Here is a 20,947-nt window from a genome sequence, read left to right as displayed (position 1 = left end):
TTTTTTTTTTTTTTAATGACACACCCCAGCCCTGGGAACTGTTTCTCAACCACAGAGAAAATAAAAGGTGAGAGGGACCCCCTCCCATCCCATCTTCCTCATTAGAGCAGGACTCCTGGTCATCATCATTAAAGTTTCCCAGAGGGACAGGGAGTCAGGGACTGGAGAATGGTGAGCAGCAGGGGTCCCAACAAATGTCACACCTACTTGGAGGAGATATAAATGTTCGATCCTCCTCACCTCCTGGCTCTTGGCCCCCCTCTCCCTCCTACATATCTCTCTCTCTCTCTCTCTCTGTCACACACACACACACACACACACACACACACACACACACACACACACACTCCTGACACAATAGCTGGGTGGGGCGGAGGAACTGGCTTCCTTTGTGGAGATTGCAATCTGGGCCCTTAGCTCCTGCCCCAGAAACAGGATCAGACACTTGGAGACCTCAGCCCTTGGAGAACTCAGCCTGCATGCCTTGTTCCAATGGGCAGGTAGGACAGGCTGAAAAACAGAAAACACTCCTAAAGATAAAGGTAAATCATGGGGAACCCCTGGAGAGTTAGGGGTCCCTCGCTGTGAAATAGTGGGCTGGTTTACATGCAGGGGACAAGTTGGAAGCTAAAGAGACAGGCGGTTGAGCAAGTCGTGGGAGAGATGGTTAGACATGCTGTGTAAGGACACACACACACGCCATCCCTTAGCTGAGACAGAGACACATAACAACCATGCTGTACTGTCAGCCCAGCCCCTGGTCCATCGCCACCCCATCCTCACCCTACCCTGTCCACCCCAGTCCCGGGAGCCCCTGTGCACCCAGCAAAGCTGACGGGATGTGTACATGTGGAGCACTCTGATCTCTAGCCTGGGTCTCAGCCCTTCTCCAGACCTGTTAACCTGTGACACCCTGGATACTGGGATCCTCCTGTCTCCCAGAGCCCTAGTGTGCGCATGTGGAGTGTAATGTGATTGGGAGGGGGGTGTCCGGTTGGGAGGAGGATCCAATTCCTGTTTCCTGCCCCTACTCACTCAGCCCTGGGAGGTGACTGAGAGTGGAGGGGACTCAAGGGTGAGTGCTTGGGGCCCCGAGTACCTGGTCCCTTCAAGAGGCCTGAGTGGGGTGTGGGGAAGAAAGTAAATGCTGGTGCCTAAAGGGAGTGGGGAGTGGGATCCCTGAGGGATGGGATGGGAGGAGCTAGCCAGCTCTTGAGGCTACTGTGAGGGTCACCTTGCTAAGTGGCTTCCTGCCAGAATGCAGAGGTCCCTGAGCACAAAGCTCACAGGCTACAACCCCCAGCCCCCATCCTACATCACCAGTTCTAAAGAACCTGATGTGGGGCCAGGAGGGATGTGACTTCTGACTCCTGAAGGGAGTCTGGGCTCCCCTGTACCCCCTTTCTGATTCTGCAATCTTCTTGGGACTGCAGCCTCTTTCCCTGAGAGAGAAAGAGAAGTTCAGGCCCCAAAGTCTTGGCTCTGCTGGTCCTATCATTTTCTCTGGTCTCCGGCCACCTCCCCAGGCATCCTGGCAGGACCCGGCCCTTCAGTGGAGCCTCTCTCTGTGACCAGCCCCAGGGAGTGGGTGGGCAGGGATGAGAAGATAGGGGACAGACGAGACCATGCAGGAGCCTCCTGGTCTCCTGGGGTCAGAGACTCCAGGAATCTTCATGGCAGGAAAAGGAGACTAAAAATAATCCGGAAAGGGAGAGTCCGGAGAGAGGAACTGGGAAATGGGGGGTGGAGGGCCTGCTGGAGCAGGGAAACAGTGATGCATCTCTCCTAGCCCAGGCAGGGGCGTGCACACATGCGCCTGCGCACACACAAATCCACACTCCATCCAGACAGCATGGAACACACGTACACCTTCACACCCAAATTTTATACACTTACATCACACACTCCTTAACAGACCACACGGTCTACCTCCCACTGCACACCTACCTACCTACTGAACATACAACCTACACTCACCACACACCATGCAGCCCCCACCTGTACGGTAGCAGATAGGGAACACCCTTAAAATACACACAAACCTCCATGACTCACATTGGCACACAGTTTATTAGGCAGACACCCGGTAGCTGTCATGGCAAGCCAAATTCCCTATCCTGCATCTTACTAGTTCTCTGGTTCCCTGCATCATGCATCCTTTATCTTGGGTCTCTATCTAATCACTGCCCCCTAGTCCCACTGTTTCCCTTGGCCTGACTGTGGCAGCAGAAGTCAAAAATTTGAAGCCTAGTACAGTGGTGCAGGCCTGTAATCCCAGCTACTCAGGAGGCCGAGGCAGAAGGATTGCCAAGTTGGAGGCCAGCCTTGGCAATTTTGTGAGACTATAAATAGATAAATAAATAAAAATAAAAGCCAGGTATGGTGATACATACCTGTAATCCCAGTAAATCTGGAGGCTGAGGCAGGAGACTCACAAGTTTGAGGCCAGCCTCAGCAATTTAGTGAGTCCCTTGGCAACTTAGCAATACCCTATCTTAAAATAATATATATATATATATATATATATATATATATATATATATATATATATATATATATATATATATAAAAGGGCTGAGGATGTGGCTCAGTGGTTAAGTGCTCCAGGATTCAATCACCACTACCATAAATGTTTTTAAAAATTCAAAAATTTAAGCCAGGCCTGATGACACACACCTGTAATTTCAGAGGCTTCCTAAGCAGGAGGCAGGAGGATTGTGAGTTCAAATCTAGCCTCAGTAATGGTGAGGCACTAAGGAACTCAGTGAGACCCTGTCTCTAAATAAAATACAAAATAGGGCTGGGGTTGTGGCTCAGTGGTCAGTGCCCCTGAGTTCAATCCCCAGTAGCCCCCAAAAAAATTTAAATAAAGAGAAACTGGACCAAGAAAGGCTGTGCAGGAGAGTCCAGGGGCAGAATGAGAAGGAGGGATGGGAGATGGAGGCGAGGGAAGGCAGTGCAATTGGGAACGAAGGAGAGGAAATACACCAGCCTTTTCTCCTGACCCCAAGTCATGGCTTCACATGGCCTCAGTCTACCCACTAAAGGGTCTCTCTCTTCCTCCATCCTCCTCAGGGGATGACTCCAGCAGATCACCCCACTCTTTTGAAGAGCTCAGAGAAAGATGTCGGCCCAGTCCCTTCCTGCAGCAACACCCCCTACTCAGAAGCCCCCGAGGATCATCCGCCCCCGGCCCCCTTCTCGTCCCCGGGCTCCCCACTCCCCGGGGCCTCCCCTCAATGGCTCCTCTCCACCAGCACTTCCCCGAGCTTCCAGTGAGGCACCAACCCCAATGTGCTCCCCTATTTTCTGGGAGCCCCCAGCTGCCTCCCTCAAGCCCCCTGCCCTTCTGCCTCCCTCAGCTTCTAGAGTCAGTCTCGACTCCCAGACTCCCCCAGATTCCTCTTCCAGGTCCCCCAGTCCAGCGTCCCGGCGATCCATCTCTCCCGAACCCACTCCCTGGTCCCCGGTTCCCCCACCTAAGCCCTCTGGGTCACCCCGCCCAGCTCTGCCCCTGCTCCCAGGGACTGAGGTCCCCAACCAGGACGGCCCTGGCTCTGCCCCTGGCACAGTGCGGAGACTGGCAGGCAGGTTTGAATGGGGAGCTGAAAGCAAGAAACACACTTCGGGCTCCCTGGAGCGGGGTTCTCAAGGGGGAACCGATGTGAATGGGGAGAGAGAGGCTCCTCACGTCATACTGGCCGGGAATGGGTCCCAGGAGAATGGCGCTCTGGGTAAGCATCTGGAGGGGGCTGGGGTGGCCTCATTAGAGCTCATCTTTGTTCTCAATAATGAAGACTGGGAAATTTCATGGACTAGTTTTTTTTTTTCTCCAAAAATGGATTTTGTGTTTGGAAAATCGGGTTTCTACATTTCTGGAGGTTTGAACACAGGGTGGAGGAGATGTACAGATGCCAGGGCTGGACCTTGATATTGAGAGGAATCCCTGGGGGTGGGCCACCCAGGCCCCAAGGTCTTTCTCCTTAGGGTCTCCCATCTGCCACAGATGCTGCTCTTGCCTGCCCTCCATGCTGCCCCTGTGTCTGCCACGTAGCCCGGCCTGGCCTGGAGCTTCGATGGGTGCCAGTGGGGAGCCCTGAAGATGGCCCCAGGGCTCTCTGTCGTGCCTCCCCGTTAAGGACCTCCCGCTCCTGCCCTCACCCTCCAAGCATCAGTCACCCCGCAGTGGTCCTCACTTCTTATCGGTCCACTGCTGAACGCAAGCTCCTGCCACCTCTCAAACCCCCTAAACCAACTCGGGTCAGACAGGATACCACCATCTCTGGGGAAGCTCCACAGCCAGATCTTGATCTACCTTCTGAAGATAGGATCCAAACAGGTACAGGGGCTGTGTGTGTATGTGTGTGTGTGTGTGTGTGTGTGCCTATGCATATGTGTGTCTGTAGAATTTTTGTGCTTTGAAGGGGCGGGGCATAGGTGGATTGGCCTAAAACCCAACCAGCTACAAGCTACAAGCCCTGGGAGTTTTCTTCTTCAACCAGCTGCTGCTCTGGGCTGATGGGAGTTGTAGTTTTTAATTGCATCAGTCTCTGCTAGGGCTGGGGTTAGGAGTCCTGGGCTAGGAGTCTTGGAGGTTTGATCTTTTCACTCTGGGTTCTCTCTCCAGTGGAGAGTCCTGATGAAGCTCCTGGGAATGCTCATCCTACAGCCATGGAGGGAAGGTACAGGATTCTCTACTCTTCTCCCTACTGTCTTCTACCTGAGGGCAGGCTATCCTTCAGGTCCAGGTGAATCCCACCTCCACAAAGGTGAAAGGAAGAAGGGCTAGGGCTATAGAGACAGGCAGTCGCAATTTCTTATCCCAGCTCTGTCCCCTCTTAGTTATGTGACTTTATACAAATTCTCAGCCTTTCTGGGGTCTCAGCATTCTTACTTAGGAAATGGGCATAAGAATACCCCAGCTAGTCCATGGGATCATTGGGGTATATTGCTAAAGAGCTGATCCATAGCAAGTTCTCCATTTTAATTCTGTTTTCTCACTTTGAACCTTTATTGCGATTATTATCCACAAATCCATTTGGCAACCATGACCATGTCTTCCATGTCATCTGGGCTTGTTAATCATCTTAGATTTATCGTTGTGATCAGAGGCAATTCAGGTCCATTTATTTATTCATCAATCATTTACTAGTATGGCTTTTAGTGCGAGTGAATGGTCCTGGTACCAGTGACCAGAACAGGGGAGACTGAACTGTGGGAGTGGTAGGCAGGTGTAAGAGTTTGGCCATGTGGAGTTTCATTAAGGCACAAATAGGACCTTCCAGATAATGGTTGCAGGGCTAGGGATGTGGTCCAGTGGTAGAGTGCCTGCCTGACATGCTCAAGACCTTGGGTTTTCTCTCTCACACTGCAAAAATAAAATTAAAAAATAAATACTGGTCAGGCAATAATTGCTACATAAAAGAGCTGGAAACAGATTTGGAAGTCTCTGGTACACAGTAGTTGAAATAACAGGAATGGATGGGGCCCCCTTTAGTTCAAGGCTTCCCTTACAGCAGGCACATAAAACATCTGGGGAGCCACATGGGTCCCTTCATACAACATGCATGTGGTTTATGCATCACTTCCAGTGTCATGTGAACAGCACCCATGGAGCTGTGGCCTTGGGGACTCCCTTAGCTTTCTCTTTCCACAGGGATGAAGAGGGGCTGGAGGGACTAAAGGAACAGAACTGGGAGCTGCCCCTGCAGGATGGTGAGCGTCTCTGGATCTGGGGGTCAATTCTGTAGAGAAAGGGTCCAGGTCTCTCGACTTTCCTGATGTGCTGTGTCTGCGTTCCAGAACCTCTGTACCAGACCTACCGAGCAGCCGTGCTATCAGAGGAGCTGTGGGGGGTTGGTGAGGATGGGGGTCCCTCTCCAGCAAATCCTGGGGAACCTTCCACTTTCACACGGCCCCCTGGACCTCGAAACACCCTGTGGCAGGAGCTTCCAGCTGTGCGAGCCAGTGGCCTCCTGGAGACCCTCAGTCCCCAAGAGAGGCGCATGCAGGAGGTGGGCACACTTGAGGTGGGGCTGGGGAGGCTGACATAGGGGAGGAGGGTGTCCTGGGTCCTAGGCTGGTTATGAGTGGCACTTTGCACTATGGCCCTGCCCTTCCCAGAGCCTATTCGAGGTGGTGACATCTGAGGCCTCCTACCTGCGCTCCCTGCAGCTGCTGACTGACACCTTTGTGCTGAGCCAGGCACTTCGGGACACACTCACCCCTCGGGATCACCACACACTCTTCTCCAATGTGCAGCGAGTTCAGAGCGTCAGTGAGCGGTCAGTGGAATCCTGCCTTCCCAGGAATCCTGACCTGGGGCTGCTGAGCACCCCGTTAGCTTTCTCCCTACCAGGTTCTTCCTTCCATGGACCCAGGAAGCACTTGAAGACCCAGCTGTCTGCACCCCTCCATTGCTTGCTCCCCCAACTCCTTCAGGTTTCTAGGAACATTACTGTCCCGTGTGCGTTCTTCGCCACACATCAGTGACCTGTGTGATGTGGTGCACGCTCATGCAGTGGGTCCCTTCTCGGTGTATGTGGATTATGTGCGGAATCAACAGTATCAGGAGGAGACCTACAGTCGCCTAATGTGAGTAGGGTATTCCCTCAGACTCTATGGGGGAATATGTTCTCAGACCCCCCCAGTAGATGCCTGAAACTGTGACTAGTACTAAGCCCTATATATTCTATGTTTTTCCTATACCTACATACCAATAGTAAAGTTTAATTTATAAATTAGGCAGAGTAAGAGATTAATAACATTAATTAATAAAATGGAAAAGTGGGGCTGGGGATGTGGCTCAAGCGGTAGCGCGCTCGCCTGGCATGCGTGCGGCCCGGGTTCGATCCTCAGCACCACATACCAACAAAGACGTTGTGTCCACCGAGAACTAAAAAATAAATATTAAAAATTCTCTCTCTCTCTCTCTCTCTCTCTCTCTCTCTCTCTCCCCTCTCTAAAAAAAAAATAAAATAAAATGGAAAAGTTATAACAATATACTGTAGTAAAATTGCTAACATCACTTCTCTTGCACTTTAGTACACTTAATAATGGCAGTTGCCATTATTAAAATAAGTGTTATTTGGAAGCAGTGCAATATCTCCACAGTCAATCTGATAACTGGTACAGTTACTAAGTGACTAATGGGAGGGTAGGATATAGGATGTGGATATGCTGGACAAAGGGATGAGTCAAGTTCCAGGTGGAATGGAAGGGAATGGCTTGAGTTTTATCACATTACTTAGAAAAGCACATAATTTAAAACTTATGAATTGTTTGCTTCTGCAATTTCCTATTTAACATTTTATGACTGAAGTTGACTTTGGCTAATTGAAATTGTAGAAAGCAAAAAACCACGAATAAGGGAGGATTATTGTATCCCAGAGGTGTGGGAGGAAGCTGGAGTGAGCGTCTCTGAGGTCAGAGCAACTGAGGGATCAGTGCCTTGCTCCAGGTAGCAGCCACTAGCCAGCTGGGCCTGTTTTTTTGCAGGGACACAAACATGCGCTTCTCTTCGGAGTTGCGTAGGCTGCAGAGCCTTCCCAAGTGTGAGCGGCTTCCGCTACCATCCTTCTTGCTGCTGCCTTTCCAGCGCATCACCCGGCTCCGCATGTTGCTACAGGTACCTTTTCTATCCTTCCAGTCCCACTGAAGGTCTTTTCCCAAGGGTTTCTGTTCTGGTCAGCACTATTTCCTACCCACAAATTACTCCTAATCTGGGCCTCTCAGTTCAGGACCCTGGACACCCTACCTGGAGATACCGGAATGCACCAGAGAACAGACTAGGTACAAGAAAAGGGCCTCTGGCGGGAGACATGAGTTCTAGACTTAACTTTCTCTGCTCAGCCACTAACTAGTTGATATCACCTCCAAAGGGGCAAAAATGGTTCTCTGGGGGATGAAAATTAAAATCTTAAATACTCCAATGGTTGTGGTATTTCAAAAGGGGAATATAAGCAGATTTACAGAATGTAGAATTACATTTTCATTTGGGGAGGGGAGACTGGGGAGGTAGCTCAGTGAGAGTGATTGTCTAGCATGCTCAAGGCCCTGGGTTCAATCCCTAACACTGAAAATAAATAAATAAAAAGTAGAAGTTGTGATGGGTAGGATACTTAGAGGAAAAATGTCTTAAAATCCTTCCTTAGCAAGGTAATACTGAGGCGGGTGGGTGGGGGGAAGAAGGTTTAGAAATACTCTTCTAGGACTAGGGAGCTCAGTGGCAAAGCATTTGCCTAGCATCCATGAGGCCCTGGGTTCAACCCCTGTCACCACATTAAAAAAAATAAACAACAACAAAAGATTAAAACAAACACACAAACAAACATTCTTCTATTGCAAAGTTGAGATTCTTTTCTAACCAGGTCACTCAATGTAGAGATATTCATGTGAATAGTCTCCAACTAGATAATCAGATTTTTTTGTGACTTTATTTTTTGCAGTGCTGAGGGATCAAACCCAGGGCCTTGTGCATGCTAGGAAAGTGTTATACCACTGAACTATTCCTTCAGCCTACATTCTTTGTCTTATTCAGCTTTATCCATCCTTAGTATAGATAACACAATAATAAAAATGATACCAATCATAATATCTTAACAGCTATTGAGTGTGCGGTTCTAGGTATAGTTTTTAGTGCTATATACCTGTTTAACATCACTGACAACTTGTGAGAGTAGTAACTATTATTTATCCTATATAGAAGAGGAAACTTAGGCATGGGTAAAATAACTTTCCTAGCTCATGCAAAAATAAGCAACGGAGCCTAAAGTGAAACCCAGGTACTCTTAACTACCCTGCTATATTGTTGCACTCATAGTATGGTTAATAATTATTTAAATATAGCCACCCTCTTTTTCAGCTTTTTATTTACACATATATGTATATTTTTCATACTGGTAATTGAACCCAGAGGTGTTTAACCACTGAGCCACATCCCCATTTTTTTATATTTTATTTGGAGACAGGGTCTCTCTGAATTGCTTAGGGCCTTGCTAAATTGCTGAGGCTGGCTTTGAACTTGTGATCTTCCTGCCTCAGCCTCCCGAGCCACTGGGATTACAAGTGTGCGCCACCACGCCTGGCTCTTTTTCAGCTTTTATTGTATGCCAAGATTGTCTAATATTACCTCCTTAAATCCTCACAACAATGGCATTGATATGTCATGTAGATATAAACTGCATTTTACAATTGGGGGAAACTGAGGCTCAGAAAGGTAACATGTCTTGTTCACTCAGAGTTTTGTGGCTGGTGAGTGGACCCGACTGAGGCTTGTTCCCACTGCCTTATGAACCCCAAACTTAGCATTTCTCCAAGTCAGGCAGCCTTCCCTACCCCAGGTCCTCTTCCCTGCTCCCCAGACACCATTTATGAGGACTGTGGTGAGTGTCCCACACAGGGGAGAAGGGAAGGAAAAAACGAGTCTTAAGGGGAATATTGGGGAGAAGTTGTGGCCCCTCTGAATCCCAGGGCTGAGCAGTGGGCCCAGTTATCTTCTTCCTTATCTCCAGAATATCCTGCGCCAGACAGAGGAGGGATCCAGTCGCCAGGAGAATGCTCAGAAGGCCTTGGGTGCTGTCAGCAAGGTGGGCAGGAGAAAGAGTGGGAGAGGTGACCAAGTAGAAGGGAAAGGTGGGAGGGAGCAGGGGCCCGGCTGCTGGGGTGGGTGACTGGGCTCTGCTCACTCAGATCATCGAGCGTTGCAGCGCTGAGGTGGGGCGCATGAAGCAGACTGAAGAGCTGATCCGACTCACCCAAAGGCTGCGCTTCCACAAAGTCAAGGTTAGTGCCTACCCGGACTTGCCCTTCCCCACGGTGCTACTTCGAAGCTAAACCCTCCTTTGCTTCCTCTCAGGCTCTGCCCCTGGTCTCCTGGTCACGGCGCCTGGAGTTGCAGGGGGAGCTGACGGAGTTAGGGTGCAGGAGAGGGGGTATGCTCTTCACCTCCAGGCCTCGATTCACCCCCCTCTGCCTGCTGCTCTTCAGTGACCTGCTGCTCATCACTCAGCCCAAGAGGTGGGTCCGAAGGAGAGGGGGCCCAGACTGGAGTGTAGAGGAGGCCTCCAGTAGGATTCCTGCTCTCCTTCTGAACGCCCTCTTTCCTGGGCAGTGGGCAGCGGCTACAGGTTCTGGACTATGCCCATCGCTCCCTGGTGCAGGCCCAGCAGGTTCCAGACCCATCTGGACCCCCTACCTTCCGCCTTTCCCTTCTCAGCAACCACCAGGGACGCCCCACCCATCGGCTACTCCAAGCTTCCTCCCTGTGAGTTGTCTCCAGAAAACATCCTTGGGGGCTGAGGGGTGGAGCTTCGTGGTAGAGCACTTGCCCAGCATGCACAGGGTCCTGGGTTTAACCTTCAGCATCAAAAACAAACAAACAAAAAACATCCGTGGGATCCCCTCCTCTGACCTCAGACCCCACCAACTCATTCACCATTCTTTAACCTCTATGGCTTCTATCTCAGCACCAGGAGGCTCTCCTGGGCCAACTGTGACCCCTCCCTCTATCCCCACCAGATCAGACATGCAGCGCTGGCTGGGAGCCTTCCCTACCCCAGGCCCTCTTCCCTGTTCCCCAGACACCATCTATGAGGACTGTGGTGAGTGTCCCATACAGGGGAGAAGGGAAGGAAAAAAAATGAGTCTTAAGGGGAATATTGGGGAGAAGCTAAAAAGAATCTGGATCCCACTGAATGCCCTCTACCAGAGTGTTCCCAGGAACTGTGTTCAGAGCCATCTACACCTGCCAAGACTGAGGCACGGATTCTGGAATCCAGAGCTCCATCCAAACAACTGCACAAGAGTCCTGAAGGTGAGAGAATCTTTCATTTACTGATTCAATCAACATGCATTAAACACATATAAAGGCTCACTCCTGCCCTGCTGAAGCATGCATTCATCTTCCTTCCTTCCTTCCTTCCTTTCTTCCTTTCTTTCTTTCTTTCTTTCTTTGTTTCTTTGTTTCTTTCTTCTTTCTGCTGTGCTGGGGATTGAGCCCAAGGCCTTCCATATGTTAGGCAAGTACTCTACCACTGAGCTACATTCCCAGCCTGGGAGCATGTATAAAATAAAATAAACATGAGACAATTAAAAAACCAAGAAACAAAAACCAAAAAACCATGAGGCTGGGGATATAGCTCAGTTAGTAGAGTGCTTACCTCACATGCACATGGCCCTGAGTTCAATCCCCAGCATCACACACACACACACACACACACACACACACACACAAATAAGCAAACAAACCTGACAAATAAGTAAATAATATGTGGTCTCTTGGAAGGCAGTTAGTGCAATGGTTAAACCAAAGTAGAAAAAAATAAGGAAGCCAGGAATTCCAGAGTTAACAGAATTACAGTTTCAAATAGGGAGGCTGAGGTGGATCTCAGTGAGGAGGCAACATGTGAGCTTGGTGCACATGAGTAATTTAGGCTTATGGTGTCAGGAGGAAAAGTGTCCCAGTTGGAGGAAACAGGCAGTGACAAGGCCCTATGGCCTGCTGTTGTGATGGAGGGAGGGTAAGGAGGACAAGAGGGAGCCAGAAAATGGGAAAGGAACAAATGAAATTAGAGAGGTAACAGAGACCATATCTTATAGGACCTTGAAGTTCCCTGTAAGATCTCCGTGGCTTACTCTAAGTGGCATGAGGGGGCCCCTGCAGGACTCAACAGAGGAGTGACCCAGATCCTCTCTGATACTGCTGTCACTCCCAGAGCAGCATCTGATGCTCATGTCTTTCTACCGATGCTCCAGGCTTCTCTACTAATTCCCATCCCCACTTTGACCCCCAAAGGCCTGAGATCCTATAGGGCCTCCTTTCCCTCTTCACCTGCCCTCTGAACCCACCCCAATTGAGCCCTGTCTCTTTCCTCAGGCTGGCTGAAGGGGCTTCCTGGGGCCTTCCCTGCCCAGCTGGTGTGTGAAGTCACAGGAGAACACGAAAGAAGGAAGCATCTTCGTCAGCACCAGAGGCTTCTTGAGGCTGTCGGACCCTCTTCAGGCACCCCTAGCACCTCTGCACCCTGATATAAACTGGGAATGGAGCACAAGCTGGGGCTCTGGCAGTGTACATGGAGAGGACAAAGCTAGTCCAACCATCCATTGGACTCACAGTCAGTGGAAACACTACCTCTAGTGGCAACCAATGGGAACTGAGCATCAGGACTGGGCAGCCAATGAAACAAAGCTGTCTGAGCCCAGAGCAATAAGAAAGAATAAGGATGGCTTGAATGTGTTGCCAATGGAGACACAAGCTTAGTACAGAGTGCTCAATGGGTACTGAGCTGGCCGAGCCCTTTGCCAACAAGTATCTTTGCTATGCTCACAGCCAAGGAAGACCATGCTGGTCAACGCAGTTAAAAAAGGACTGCATTGGACATCAAATGCCATAGCCAATGGGGATAAGCAGGGACTCTTCCAGCCAAAGAAGACAGGGATCTGAGCTGAAGCACCCAGTAGTCACCCTGCTTGGTTCTACAGCAACCACTGGTGCTGCCCTTTGAGTCTGTGAAATACTAGATTCTATTCCTGGGGTACCTCCTGTGCCCTCTCAATCCAGTTCCTCTCTTCTAAAAGAATCCAGAATATGCATTTCAGAGAATGTGTGTGTGTATGTGCGTGTGTACATCTGTGTGTTTATGTACAGGAAAGGTGATTCTGCTGAACATGGTATGTGTGTATGGTAGCCACCCTTCCATGACTAAATGCTCCATTTCTTTCCTTACCTTGCATTTTCCCTTTTATTCTCTCCAAGAAGACATTAGGTCTGAGCTCCAGAGGAGCTGGGTGTAGCTTGGCAATCAGAGGCCAGAGCTAGGGAGCCCAAGGGACAGAAGATGGTCAGTAGCTTGGACTCAAGGTCCTTTGAAGTCCTTCTCCTTGCCCCCAATACTGGCTTCCATATTTCCTGCCTGCATTTTCTCCCAACTTGAACTATCATGTCAGCCATCCTCAGCCTCAGACTGAGTGTGCTCTGGGTCCCAGGTTTGGGTGAAGAAATGGGAGTTGAGGCTCATAGGCCTGCTGCAAGTCTGATCTTCTCACTTAGATCCTGATCCTCTCACAGAAACAGGAATGAACAGTGCAGAGAGCCTGGAGATCTAGTGGTGCTGCCTAACCTCAAGCAGAGCACCTGCTTCCAGCCAAGAAATTGCCTCCATGATGCCAAAGGAGATGAAGGCTGGAGACAGCAAAACAGGCAGTGACTGGTTAGTGGAGGCCCAGGCCCGGGACACAGTCTTCTCTGCACTAGACTATTGCACTGTCCCTTCAGCTCAAGCATGGCAACTTGCCCGGGACAGAAAATGCCATGTCAACAGCAAGAGGTACAGGGACACTCGAAACTTGGAGGGAGAAGAGCCCTGGCACTTAGCAAGTCCATTACTTTGGAGATTCACCTAGCATGGTGCCTGTTGTATGAGAAACCTTCAATAAATGTTGGTGGAGTTGCATGGAAGCTTCACTAGGGCACTGTGTGCTCAAAGGAGCAATGGCCTACAAATATGGTTTTGTAAGGGGTAGCGGACCTAGTTGGAAAGGTGTTAAGAGCAGGCATCTGTTCCTCTGGGAATTGGGGCTCAGAGACCAGGTGCAAAGCCTGAGAGTGTTGGCTCACTCACAGCTCCTGAGACATCTAAGGTGGCAGTGGTGGTGGGAGCAACTGCATTGATTTGAGGGGCTGCTGCAAGCTGGGGTAGAAGTCTGGGCAACACCAGGCATGACTGGGGCTCTGGAAGAGAATGAAGATGCAGTGAGAAGGCCAAAAGGAGAAGCAAGTCGGCAATAAAGGCCTCTTACTGAGAAGCCAAGCATTTCTGTGTTTGATTCAGTTCTGCACCTCTTTGTTGTGTCCCTTCTATGTTCCATGCACTGTTTCAGGATCTGAAGAGATAGAGATGATAAAGACAAAATTCTTTTCTCCAAGGTCCTACACTGGGGCGGGGGAGCAATTACAAAGTCAACAAATTAATAAACAATATAGCAGGATGGGGTGGCTTTTGGAAGACCCTGGATTGATGATATTTGAGCTAAGACCCAGTTGACAAGAAGGAAGATCTGGGGAAAGTAGCAACAAGGGGATTATAGGCCAGGAGCAGAAGGGAGAGGGAGTGGGGAATGGAACTGATGCATGTGCTCCTTCAAGTTCCCTGTTGGGGGGAGTCTCTCCCCATCCCTCTTGCTCTTTGGCATTAGAGACAAACAGATACTCAGAGACAGACAGACAGACATCCAGGAGCAGACACAAAGCTACACATATGCCCTACATATTTTCCCTCCCAGCTTTTCATCTCTTACTAAAGTCCTACACTAAGGAAGTATCCATGCTCCAATTCTGAAGTTCTAATGGTGAGATAAGGGGGAGACGGGCACCAGCTAAGACTTATCTTGGAGACAGAAAGGCACATAAAATATAACCATTTGTTCCAAAAGAGACTGAGTAGACAGGGGAGAAAGGAAATTGACGTGTTTCCTGTCTTCCTGGAGTTGGTTTCTGGTATCTTAGAGCACCCTTTTCATTTTGGGATGACCTGAATGTGCAGTCCGGCAGGGGTCTGGATTCTGCAGATCTGTTCCAGGAGCCTGAAGGGCATGAAGCACAGCTATATGGGAAAGGAGCAGATGTGCAAGAATGAGAACCTTAGCAAAATGAGGTAAAGGAGACAGAAGAGGAAGAATGATGGGGGGGTGGGGAAATACAGGTGTTACAGGTCCTGGCAGCTGGTTACTTGGCTCATCCTTGATTCTCTCTCTCCCTCTTCACATTGTTCTCCCATTCTCTGCCAGGCATTGGCTTCATGGATTGAACCTAAGGATACTCATACACTGAGCCACATACCCAATCTTTTTTGTTTTATTTTTAAATTTTGAGATAGGGTCTCACCAGGTTGTTTACAATCTCATTAAGTTGCTGAGGCTAGCCCCGCAGGTACGCGGCGCGCGCCCCGGGAGCCCCCACGCCCCGGCCGGGACGCCCCAAACCCTGCCCTAGGCCGCGTGGGCCGGAAAGTCGCAGGGAAACGCTCACCTAAGATCCAGCCTAGCTCCTAGGCACCATGTCGGACAGTGATCTAGGTGAAGATGAAGGCCTCCTCTCCCTGGCGGGCAAGAGGAAGCGCAGGGGGAACCTACCCAAGGAGTCCGTGAAGATCCTCCGGGACTGGCTGTATTTGCACCGCTACAACGCCTAGCCCTCAGAGCAGGAGAAGCTGAGCCTTTCTGGACAGACCAACCTCTCAGTGCTGCAGATATGTAACTGGTTCATCAACGCCCTGCAGCGGCTTCTCCCAGACATGCTTTGGAAGGATGGCAAAGACCCTAATCAGTTCACCGTAAGGCCGCAGAAGTGGCCCTGCCCCGTGGTAACAGCCCCTCGGTGCTGGCAGTGTCGGTACCTGCCCCCCGCCAATGTGCTCTCTTTGTCTGTGTGCTCCATGCCGCTCCACACGGGGGGCGGGGCGGGGGGCAGCAGCCTCCTTCCCACCGGGGGAGCTGGAGTCCCCCAAGTCCCTAGTGACCCCTGGTAGTACACTTGCCCCTGCTGACCAGGGCTGAGGCTGGGAGCCCCACAGGTGGACTTTTCAACACACCACTGCCCACACCCCCAGAGCAGGACAAGGAGGACTTCAGCAGCTTCCAGCTGCTGGTGGAGGTGGCTGCAGAGGGCTGCCGAGATGGAGCTTCAGAAGCAGCAGGACCCAGCACCCCCATTGCTGCATACTCCAATCCCTTTAGTTTCTGAGAACCCCAAGTAGGCATCTGCTACAGGGGTGCTCAAGGCTCAAGCCAGGTGTTCTGGGTTCCTGGTTCGCTTCCCTTCCATACAGAGGGTTTTCTATGGATCACTGCCAAGCATTGGTATCATCTCCTCTGTCCAGAAGTCTTCAGCAGGAAGATGCCAGCTGGTGTCACTGCGTTGTGACAGGGACCTCTCTGCTGACTGCCTTGTCTCCAGTCGTCCTCAGTGATGAGACCAAGAGATTGGAGATAGGCATGGTGCTGCTGCTGCTCCTCCAGAGAATTCCTGGGACCCTTTGTTCCAGCCTGCTTTCCTTGGCTGGGCTCAGGAAACCTGCCAAGTTCAGACCTATGCTGGGTCCATGCTGCTCCTGAGCTGTGCCTCTGTCAAACCAGGTGTGGACATTCCATGTTCATAAGTGTGGGCAAAAGAAGAGGGATCCAGCACATTTAACAGCGCCGACTCCAGTTGAATGTTTATATTTTTGCTAAACTGTTTATTTTTCCTCTTTTGCTGTGGTTTGCATTAGTTGCAGTAGTTAGCCCAGGAGTGGGGAATGAGAGTGCAAGATGGCAGATGGAGTCCAATCCTCCACTGTGAATGATCCACCACTGCTACTGGGGGTTGTTGTACAAGGGAGGAGTATTTTTATTTGGGGGACCAGCTAAATCTCTGCAAAATGAGAAATTCCAAATGGTTGTTGTATTGTTCCTTTGGTTTACCAAAAAGGTGTTTGGGGCAGAAAAAGAAATTTGGCATTGGCTCTTTTGCATCAGGCACAGAAGGGCGTAGCCACAGCCAAGAGAGAGTACAGCAGAACCTGACTCAACCTAGACATAGAGCAGAGAAAGGTGATAAAACCAGAGATTTGTTTTTACTCTGTTTTTTTGGGGGGGAGTAAGCTAGACTGAAGCAATGGGCTTTTTTTTTCCCCCTTCTTCCCCTTGTTAATACTCCCCCCCCCTTTTTTTTTTTCCTCTTGAAGGCTTTGCCCTGCAGCCTGAGTTTTAAAATTTCTTTGGAAACTTGGGACTGGAATGTTAGAAGCTCCCAGCATCTCCACTTGGGGAGCAGTGAGCCATCTGCTGGTCAGGAAGTCCTTCTAGCTACTAGAACAGGCAGCTTTTCCCACAAAGGAGGTAGAAGCTATTCCTGGAAGAAGCAGGGAATTTCCTGCAGTGGGGCTGGAAATGGGCCAGAAACGTAGTTTTTGTGTCTTTGCAAAGGCCCTGCCTGAGTTTCCCAGTGAAACATCACAATTGGTCTTCATCCCACCGCCCTTTGTTTTGCTGTTTCATTGCTGATAGTGTTCAACAGCAGTATACCCCATCTTTATATATCTTAAGAAACACTAATCCTAGACTTTTATTAGCCAAAATATTTTTGTTCTGAATAACATTGTTACTGGGCCAGAAGGGGTTCCTGGGTGTTGACTGACTTGGCCAAAGCAAGGGCATATACTTTGTCCTTTTTCGGAAGATCCCTGATACCCTCAGGGAGGTTCCCCTACCTCTCCTGAATGACTTGGCCCATCCCTTACAGTGGGCATGGGAATAGGTTACTTACAGAAAGGGAGTTTTGCCCTCTGTAGATGGGCAGGTTTCCTAGGCTCTCTGTTCTGCCTCCCTCCAGCCTCTGTGCTGCAGGGAACTGGGTATCTTCACCCTCATCAGACCCAGTTGGAGAAGGTCAACATGGCAGCTTCCAAGTTAGCTGAAGCTCTGAAGCTACTGTGCTTCCATCTCTCCTACCCCAGTGGTGTCTGTGAGCCCAGATCTAATGTAACTGTTGGAGGACTCCTACAGTAGGTGACTCAGTGTATTGGGTTGGAGTGGGGTTTTCCTTTCCTGCAGTGCATTGAACTGTGAGGGGAGAGGGGGCCATGCTGCTGAATTCTGTCTGGCATTCCCTTCTTGTATAAAATGGGGCCTCTGGGGATAAGGCAGCCTCTGCTTGGGTTTGGTTGTAAGTAAACCTGGAGGATAAAGCACAGTTGTCCCATTGAATTATTTGAGCAAAAAACTACTGTAAATAACTTTTTTTTTTGTCTTTTGTCAAATAAAGTTGTTCTGTTTTTGTTTATTTAAAAAAAAAAAAAGGGGGCGGGCTGGGGATGTGGCTCAAGCGGTAGCGCGCTCGCCTGGCATGCGTGCGGCCCGGGTTCGATCCTCAGCACCACATACAAAGATGTTGTGTCCGCTGATAACTAAAAAAAAAAAAAAAAAAAGTTGCTGAGGCTGGCTTTGAAGCTGAGAACCTCCTGCCTCAGCCTACTGAGCTGCTGGGATTACAGGCATATGCCACCATGCCTGGCCCAGGCATTGGCGGCTCCTCCCCCCCCTCCTCCCCCTCCTCCTCCTCCTCCTCCTCCGTGTGTGGTGGGGTGTACCAGGGATTGAACTCAGGGGCACTTGACCATTGAGACACATCCCCAGCCCTAAATTGTATTTTCTTTAGAGACAGGGTCTCACCTAGTTGCTTAGCACCTTGCTTTTGCTGAGGTTGGCTTTGAATTTGCGATCTTCCTGCTGTTGAACCCGCAAAGCAAAGACCAACGACTCCCATTTTAAACCAAATTAAAGCCAGCTTATATTGTGTACACAAGACAGCTGTAAAACAAATAAAAAAATAATTTAAAAAAAAGACAGCTGATCAGTGACTGCCTCACCCAAATGTAGGGCAAGGGGACAGCGCTGGTCTAAGGGCAGGGGACTTTTTTTTTTTTTTTAGTTGTAGTTGGACACATATCTTTATTTTATTTTTATGTGGTGCTGAGGATCGAACCCAGTGCCTCACACATGCAAGGCAGGTGCTCTACCACTGAGCTTCAGCCCCAGCCCCAGGGGACTTTTTATAACAAAAATTTGCAAAGCTGAGTATCTTCAGAACTTCCAGCTAATAGGGTTCTGGCAAACATACTACAAGGGCAGACAGCAGATTAATGAAAATATTTCAAGATAAGGAGTAAATTCAGATTCTAACGTTAGAATTTATGAGGTGCCACTGGGGTTTCAGGGAGGGCTGTTATCTGGTCAGGGAGAGCCAGGTGTGGGTGAGTTCAAAGCACGGACAGGAATTGCAAACAAGTTTAAACATCAAAATATGGCTAGGCCAAACAGAAATCTTAGTATTTTACGGTAAAACAAATGACCTTCTCATAACTCTGTGAAGAGATGGCCCCCAATCTTAAAATGGAATTAGTCTGAGTTCATCACTGCCTCAGCCACCCTAGCCTCTGGGGGCATTGGCTTCTTGATCTTGGTCATGTACAGCCTCCTGGGTGATAATAATCCTCTCCTTTCCAGAACCCTTCATGGTGGCTGGTTCTCAGGCCATCCCTGAAATCTTCTTCCCATCTCCTCCCTTCTTCCTCCCAAGGCTCATGAAGAGGTAATTGCGGTTCTGAGAAACTGATGTGACTCCATTTTTAAAAATAAATAACAGCAGCTTCTACCTCAAGGCCTGTCCTAAGGAAGGGGGTGTAGACCCTGGTCCTTGGAAAAACCCACAGAGCACTCCCAGGCACATACCCACCCTGCTGAGTTGTTTGTCTACAAATAACAGGAGAGATCTGCAGTGCCAGGTGTCTCTGACTCAGGCTAGGTGAGGACCCATAGCAACCCCCCTAGCAACCACCAATCAGCATGAGACAGGAAAAATACCTGGGATGCCACATGATCTCCTGGTAGTTTATGGTGGTTGATAACATGTTGGGAAACCATGTAGTTTAGCACGTACACTCCTCATGGCCTAAACCAATCAGTTCAAAGGAACCCCCCCCCCTTGTACTAACCAATCACCCCTACCCAACTTGTTCCTGCCATTGAATGTGCTAATCAATGTTAAGAGTTGTTTGACTTTCCCGCGGTATGGAATGATTTGCTGTGTGATGTTGTGACGCATAGAGTATCCCCCCAAAATCTATAAAATCTAACTGGACAAAGGACCAGGACTCACTCCCTGGGACCGCTGAGTGGCGAACGGTTGTGAGTCCAGGCTTGAGCTTGCAATAAAGACTCTTGTGTGATTGCATCTGATTCGGCTCCTGGAGGTCTACTGGGGTCCCACAAATCTGGTATAACAGTTCCAGTTCTGCAGGTTGGCCAGGATACTAGGCAGGAGCATCCATTCCAGAGCAGGAATACTTCTTTCCCGACAGCTTCACCATGAATCTGACGGGTGCCTGCAGGCATGACAGAGCTAACTCCCCACTATGGCCCTCTCCAAACCGGTCTTTGTAGCCACCTGGTCCCAAGAGAGCCTCGGGGCAGACTAAGTTGAGCTAAATGCCTTTCAGCACCAGGAACAGTCTACTCTCCGGGGCGTGGCCAGGCTTATCTAACTCCGCCCCTCGCACCAGACCCCGCCTCCCCATGGGCAGCCTTCCAACTCTCAGAGGGTTGCCTGACCCACTGCGCTAAGAGCGCGGGTCTTGAAGGCACCACGGCCCCAGGCTCCTAGCACATCTTTCGGCCGGACTCTGTCGCCTGGTTCTCAGTGCTCGTTTCCTTAACGACGCAGGGTCGAGAGCGGCGGTGATTCCCTCTTTATAAGAATCTTTATAAGAATCTTTATAAGGAGTTGAGGGATTGGCACTTCCTCTCCAGACTGCAGCGCGCCCAAAACCCATCACAGAGCTACTCACCACCGGCGGAATGTCAGCGGTCGCCCAGGCCATTTTGAGGTCCAGGGACCGACATTTTAGCTGGTTGATGCCGCTAGGATCAGCTTCCAAGCTGACCTGGTCACCTTTGTGCTCAGTTCTCGCGCGTCAGATGTAGGGCATTTTACATCGGTTTCTGTAACTTCGTCATTGGACATTGAGCCATGCTTTGGTGTTTTAAGTTCCACCTGCTCCACATCATGCCCATTCTGGAGTTCCAGCTCACTCTCCTTGCCCCACTTTTTTTCTTTCCTGAAACCTGCACCCCTCCACATCCCCCAGCTCTCTGGAATCACCCTCCCCACTCTTCCCTTCCGAAGCCCTATTCCACTTCGTCCCCCATTAGAAATCTGAAGTTGCTCTCTTAGGGAAGGAACGAGGGCCTAGTCCAGATTTTGTGGGGCCTATTTCCAGAAAAAGGGTATAAAATATGGGTTTTGTTTGGTCACAAATGTTTTATTGAGAGTGATAAAAGAAATATTAAACCGTATTCTTTTAAAATAACCGACCAATACAAAGAACAACATAAAAAACCTAGAAAAATAAAT

The 20,947-nt window shown here is 49.8% G+C and overlaps 1 protein-coding gene and 1 pseudogene across 4 annotated transcripts; both read left to right on the top strand.

The window, feature by feature from the left end:
• Positions 1-453: 453 nt before the first annotated feature.
• Positions 454-13,788, top strand: Arhgef15 (Rho guanine nucleotide exchange factor 15). 4 transcript variants are annotated; one of them, XM_026390543.2, is made up of 16 exons: positions 454-542; positions 3,076-3,734; positions 4,007-4,339; positions 4,628-4,682; positions 5,657-5,715; positions 5,803-6,014; positions 6,124-6,284; positions 6,442-6,594; positions 7,498-7,627; positions 9,513-9,587; positions 9,691-9,783; positions 9,857-10,017; positions 10,217-10,264; positions 10,519-10,601; positions 10,709-10,813; positions 11,876-13,788. In XM_026390543.2, the coding sequence occupies exons 2-16, from the start codon at positions 3,125-3,127 to the stop codon at positions 12,025-12,027; spliced, it is 2,430 nt and encodes an 809-aa protein (XP_026246328.1). In that variant the 5' UTR covers positions 454-542; positions 3,076-3,124; the 3' UTR covers positions 12,028-13,788. The 4 variants fall into 4 exon arrangements, with proteins under 4 accessions (XP_026246328.1, XP_026246326.1, XP_026246330.1 ...); XM_026390541.2 differs by having other exon boundaries at positions 10,112-10,264; XM_026390545.2 differs by having other exon boundaries at positions 10,161-10,264; positions 11,876-11,961.
• A 1,265-nt stretch (positions 13,789-15,053) lies between these two features.
• LOC113184045 (homeobox protein TGIF2 pseudogene) lies at positions 15,054-15,752 on the top strand (annotated as a pseudogene).
• Positions 15,753-20,947: the final 5,195 nt, after the last annotated feature.

Source organism: Urocitellus parryii, chromosome 7 (genome assembly GCF_045843805.1).
Source record: "Urocitellus parryii isolate mUroPar1 chromosome 7, mUroPar1.hap1, whole genome shotgun sequence".
Lineage (NCBI taxonomy): Eukaryota > Metazoa > Chordata > Mammalia > Rodentia > Sciuridae > Urocitellus > Urocitellus parryii.
The sequence above is the reverse complement of the archived record's forward strand: the minus strand, read 5'-3'. Positions and strand labels throughout refer to the sequence as shown.